Source organism: Hesperophylax consimilis, chromosome 28 (assembly GCF_061612785.1).
Source record: "Hesperophylax consimilis isolate HC1 chromosome 28, BYU_Hcon_1.0, whole genome shotgun sequence".
NCBI classification, from domain to species: Eukaryota; Metazoa; Arthropoda; class Insecta; order Trichoptera; family Limnephilidae; genus Hesperophylax; species Hesperophylax consimilis.
Window position 1 is genome coordinate 23,554,175 of NC_142863.1, and position 6,203 is coordinate 23,560,377.

Genomic DNA, 6,203 nt, shown 5'->3' on the forward strand with positions numbered 1-6,203 from the left:
GCGCGCTAAATGCGTTCCAATTTCTGCTAGCCCGAGTGACGTTCGCCGGTTTCGACTTGCAGCGTTCTATTTTTAGCTAACACAAGTAACGCTCGTGAAAGTTAGCTATGTATTTTACTCAGTGTGGCTGCAGTTGAGATCGGTCGTGTTTTTGAGCTGCTTATTTCGTTCTTATTTATACTTTAATTAAACAAATGCAAAATACTTTTTATTAAAAAAACCCTACTATTAAGTTACAAAACACTTTTTATCCCTATTACAGTAAATTTTTAGCACTCTGGTATACTCCTTCCTAAAAGTGGTTTTTAAAAAACATGCTTCGTCTCTGGTCCAATATTATTGTTTGTGGTCTGTGATTCAAGTTTGACAGTGACAGCTTGCGTCACGAAATCCCTAGTCTGTGAAACATTGTGCAGAAAAATTAAAAATGGCAAGTAATAATCCTAAACAGCACTCAACATACGGTTTCCTAATGATATTATTATAATTCCGACGTATTTCTTACAGGCTACTGAAATAGAAGATACCTTAAAGCGAATTCACGCCCATAAAGGAGTTGTCGGTACAATCATCGTCAATTCGGAAGGTTTGTTCGATATTAAATGTTTTTTTACACTGTCCGTTGCCATGGGTGTTGAATGCATCGATATTTTTTCCAAATGCTTCTTAGAACCAATGTCTTATATCGGTATGCACTCTTTTTAGGGAACAAAATAAGAGCTTCGTTTAAACTCATTTACATACAAAAAAAGGTTATAATTTTTTCCAATTTTCAAACTAGAGTAAACAAATTGACCCCTTCTGAGATGCTTATAAAATCTTATATAGTTATAATAGTATGTATCAGATAGGACTTTGACAAGAATCATAACCTCAATCAAAATTTACTCCTACATTACCAGGTTGCAAATAACCTGACAATATTTGAATCACTCCTACCATCAATATAGTGAGAAAATGTTGCTTGTACAATGATTGGGTGCTAGCTAGCAGATGATTGAACTCGTGCAGCCTGAAAATCAAAGAATTTTGACCCCTGAGCTACCCAGCAGAACGATAAATAAATGCTACCTGTCTTACAAAAACTCTTAAACTTAGCTTAGAATTTGAATGCTCAGCTTACTTACAGTTTTTGATTCTCTTTTAATTGATTATTTTAAACATTTCCAGGAATACCAATAAAGACTTCTCTGGATAATGCCACAACTGTTCAGTACGCTGGCCTAATTAGTCAACTGTCAGACAAGGCCAGGAGTGTCGTGAGAGATCTGGTGAGTTATGAGAATGATTCTCCAGAATTGTCAATATTTCGCCTTGTGTGACCTGAGTTATAAAGGTTTCTTTTGCATTAACCCAAACATGACTTGGTCAGGGGGTGTTGTTTCGATAGCAATATTCCCAACGAGATGGATGAGGAGCTCTGTAAGGCTGAATTACACCTGCCGAGTGCTCGGCCAAGCAACTTACGGAAGAGCAGAGGTGATCGCATGTAGAAGAGACAGCGGTCGAGTGAGTTCATTGAGATAAGTTTCAACTGCTGTTCACATGGTTTCGCGATGGAGGAAAAGAGAAAAATTAAGAGTTATACAACAAATGTCACGCATTCCTAAAAAACTCAACTTTTTCTTTCACTGAGTAAGTGGAGTCAGTGCCGAGTTGAGTATGCATTGGAGGGGGTACTTACTTTAGAGCCTTGCTTTTATCTACTCTCACCTAAATCACTCGCCCACTACTAGACCGAGTACTAATCACATCAGCCGATGTAATTCAGGCATTACCATTGGGCAAATTTATTACAATTATTGTTATAAGATAAATTTTTACAGGTATTTCCCGTGCAAAGGGATACATTGGTTAGGATCATAGACAAACAAATTAATGGAAGAGACAATCATTGAAAGGGGAACAAACTGACTTGTGCAGAGCGCGGCATGACCGTCCTACTCTCGGTGATTAGTCAATAAATGAATTTGACAGTATACAGGCAACTGACATTGTAATATAACCATTCAGTCCTCAAAAATAAAATGTGCTTATAAATTACTAGTTCTTTTTACAATGGTGCACAAATTGCTGGCTGTGTAAAAACATAATCAGGCGCTCTTCAGTGGTCAATGTACAATTGATGTCATTGTTTATTCAAAGCATTCTCGACTTGTGCCAAAGATAGGGTCACATTGTTTGTCTCCAGCTCTTCGAAATGATACCCAGATTTCAAATTACGACAAGTCTATGCTTAGGATTTAAAAGGCTAAGATGGGAGTGGTTTATTTTTATTTGTCTGCATCGTGGTAATGTTTAATCAGCACTCTCTGTCCAAGATCCATTTTTTATGTGGAGATGTTTTTTAGGAGAGAGGAAATAATCTATTATAAAGTTTTATGGAATTTCTTTGTCCAAATGTAGTTATTATTTTTTTAGTATGCTTTGCAACAGCTTCCGGGCTGCAGCCTGCCTTGATGATATTTAACCTCCGATAGGAAGCCAAAAAAGCTTGCAATATAAAAGCGTATTATTTGTTCACAGGACCCGACCAACGATCTGACCTTTCTGAGAGTGAGAAGTAAAAAACACGAAATCCTCGTTGCTCCAGATAGAGAATTCATACTCATGGTAATACAGAATCCAACGGATTAGCAGCAAGCACCAAGCACCGAGGCTTTAGGATATACTATATTATCAAATAATTAATTATTATTACAATGTATGCACTTTACTAAAAAATATATTCTGATTCAAATCATTCTTAGGTTGGAGTGTTTCAAATATGACCGTTACGCAAGGCAGCTGAAATTGACATTAGCAGGTACCGTTCAGTTGTCGAAATGACGCTGATTTAATGGTCATCAATCCTCAACCTAAATTTCCTTAGAATGATTATGAAATTTACAGAAATCAAAAGCTTTTTTATGTTTCCATTCATGAAATGTAGGTACTCTTCGCACTAATGGCTATTTCTTAATATTAATTTTATGCTACACTAATAGTTTATGAAAATTATATTGGAAGATGTCATCATACATTTTGTTTGTTGTGATTTGTTACAACTTTACATAACAAATAAAATTGTTTACTTTTCTTCTAAAAAATATAGTATCAGAAATTTGGACAGAAAATCTACGACACCATTTCTTTTTTTAGATATCAGCATTGTTGATGAAAGTTGACAGCTTAATTAATGGAGTCAGCATATTTTTGTAATGTTTTAAAATTCCATTGCTGTATAATTTTTTTTTTAAATATTTTAGCAGACCTAATCAAAAGATTTTGAAAACACTATACTCATTTAACCAGAACTTTTTTTACTTCTCTCATTCATACATGTATTCTAAATTCTTCGGTTATTTTACTTGGTCATTTATTGTGCATTAAAAGTAGTGCACAATTGATTTATATACGGTGTTCGAATGACACTATAATTTAAAAGCTGTCATTGTTTGTGATAACGTCGAAAAATTTAATTATAATTTATGTTAATTTTAAACTAATAAATAATATTTTTTGTCATATTTATTTAATTCTTGATTTATTAGTAAAATAATATTATTTGTGCAAAGAACATTAAAATCTCAATTTGATTTTGTTTGCACAAAAAATTTCAAGTTCTGTCAGATAATTGAGGAATAAATATAATATTATTACTAAAATAAATTATAATAAAACAAAGTTTTTTTAAAAATAATATGCATTTATTTTATTGAAGTTTTTACACAAGAGAAAATACCCACAACCCAAATCATGCTGGAACCAGAAAACGTCATCATTACCTTCAGCGTAAAAAACTGCAAAAAACGAGTCATTGTCTTCTTTCGTCGGTATCGCCCTGTTAACGCCATTTGAGCAATGAACAGAGATCTGCAGAAAGGCATTTTTAAATGACGACTATAACTGGAAGGAAGATCACCATTTTTTTTGTGAAACTGCCTCTGTGAAAATAGTATCTTACATACACACACTAAGCCAATTATTGAAAAAAATAAAAAAAACTTTTGAAATGTAAAATTATAGTATGAAAAACCACAGAAATTAGCAATAATAGCCGTTGTATATTTTTTAGATGATTTGTAATCTGAAAACAAAGAACATCTAACTTTTTTAATCAGCATGCTGGTGTTTGATGATTGCTTTATTTCTGTTAAATTTTAAATACAAATATAATATACAGTGAAACCTTATGTATCGTTTTGAAAGGACATATCCACTCGAGCGATTTTTGGCATATTATGGCTAGTTTGCAAAATATCTTGAGCTATAGCTTGCCATATTATGTCTGGTTTGCAAAATATCTTGAGCGATAGCTTGCCATATTATGGCTAGTTTGCAAAATATCTTTAGCGATAGCTTGCCGTAATGTGCTAAATTTATCTACCTTTAGTAGAACATTAGCTTGCCATATTATGGCTAGTTTGCAAAATATCTTGAGCGATAGCTTGCCGTAATGTGCTAAATTTATCTACCTTTAGTAGAACATTAAAAAAAATTCTAACCTCGCCATCTACAGTTTTCATTAGTAGAAACCTGATACAATAATTAACCCATTTTTCCAATATATTTATCAAATCGATGTCTAAATCGCCGATTCTATACGCAATCAAATTTTAATATTGTTTATTCTCAAGTTGACGAAAGTTTGTTCTCAAAAGTGCGCTTGCCAAAATGACGTGTTTTCTTCGATTTTTATATACCAGTGTATTCGTAGTTGAATTGTCTATCCCTTTAACAAGTTTTCAACTCATTAAAAATAGTGTGTTTTGATTTTTCCGCCTCATGTATTTTACATTGTGAAAAGGGCTTTCTGTGTAAAACGATTTATTGAACTAAATAAAGCAAGAATTGATATTATTCTTATTGATAATTGTAGACAGTGAATGTATCTTTCAAATATATTATCAGTTCTTTGTGGTAAATGTATTAAATATCCTAATTTAGTGCATTCAATTTTGACAGTTCGCGAACACAAATTCCATTAAATATTTTTCATGGAAAACTTTCGAACATTTTATCTGTGATTATCAAGTAGGCCATACAACATACAGAAATAGAAAATATCCTATGTTGACATGAATAAGTACCTCGTACTGCAATTTCAAAGAAAGTGATATGCCAAATCCGCAAATTTATAATTTTTTTATAAATCTTCAATATATAGGATGAACGGAAAAATATAAGTGGATTCACTGGCTACACATAGCACTATATGTAATCAGTTTATATCTCTCCATATTAAAATTCAGAGGTATGATTTTTTTAATGTGGGTGTAAAATTTCCAAATCTAACGCTCTAGCTGAACTCGTTTTTCAATTATTAACACGATCGCTCGAGTGGATATATATATGTATTTTCAAAAATAAAACAGTAAAACATGTACGTTGGGTTAGGTGAATCAGAGTGTGTAATATGAGTGAGTTCATAAGAATAATTTTTGCGAAAATTCTGCAGTTCAAGCGCAAAATTAAATATTTTTTAAAAGTTCATTGTTACAATTTGGATAAATAGCATTTTTTGTCATTTTGAGGCAAATCAACAACTGTCAAAAGCATGAAGGGAACATCCCTCTGGTAAAATTCACAGACAAAAAGAAATACTGGTAAAACTTTATGAAGGTTTTTTTTTCTATGGTTTAAATTGAACTTCCAAAGTATAAACATGCACAGGTAATTTAGCAGCTAAAAGCTATTTTTCAATGAATATTTTATGACAACGCTAATGATTGTAAAACCTATCTACCACGAGGCAGAATGGAACAAGTCATATTTGATTTGAGATGTTCTTAGCCAAAAGTACGATTGTGATTAATTTTTGGGTTATTATCCCATGTTACGCTTCATCCTTTTGCCAAGATCCATCATCAATGTGTGGATTGTGGTGAAGTGTGTATGTAGAAGGGATGCATATTGCACGAGTCAATCCTCGTACAGCTGGTATTTCAGTATAACAATCAGTTATAAATTAATGTGATTTTCGGCATTTAGTTTTGGTGTAGCAGTGACATGTTACAAGTTTCCCCTTCTGCCATTCAACAGTCAATTTGTTATAAAGAATGAAAGCATGGAAAAAAGCAATAAATGAAAAAGATAATGCTGAAAAAAAAGATTTTCATTAGACACATTGAAATATTCTTTTACATAAAATATTTAGTAAGAAAAGTTATATTTGAAGTTTTATTATCAGCATCACTAGCGTTTTTAGTTGTTTATATTTC

The 6,203-nt window shown here is 32.5% G+C and overlaps 1 protein-coding gene across 1 annotated transcript; it reads left to right on the forward strand.

The window, feature by feature from the left end:
- The first annotated feature begins 245 nt into the window (after positions 1-245).
- Positions 246-3,610, forward strand: robl (dynein light chain roadblock). Its single transcript, XM_089648801.1, has 4 exons — positions 246-430; positions 508-586; positions 1,171-1,271; positions 2,527-3,610. The coding sequence occupies exons 1-4, from the start codon at positions 428-430 to the stop codon at positions 2,635-2,637; spliced, it is 294 nt and encodes a 97-aa protein (XP_089504927.1). The 5' UTR covers positions 246-427; the 3' UTR covers positions 2,638-3,610.
- Positions 3,611-6,203: the final 2,593 nt, after the last annotated feature.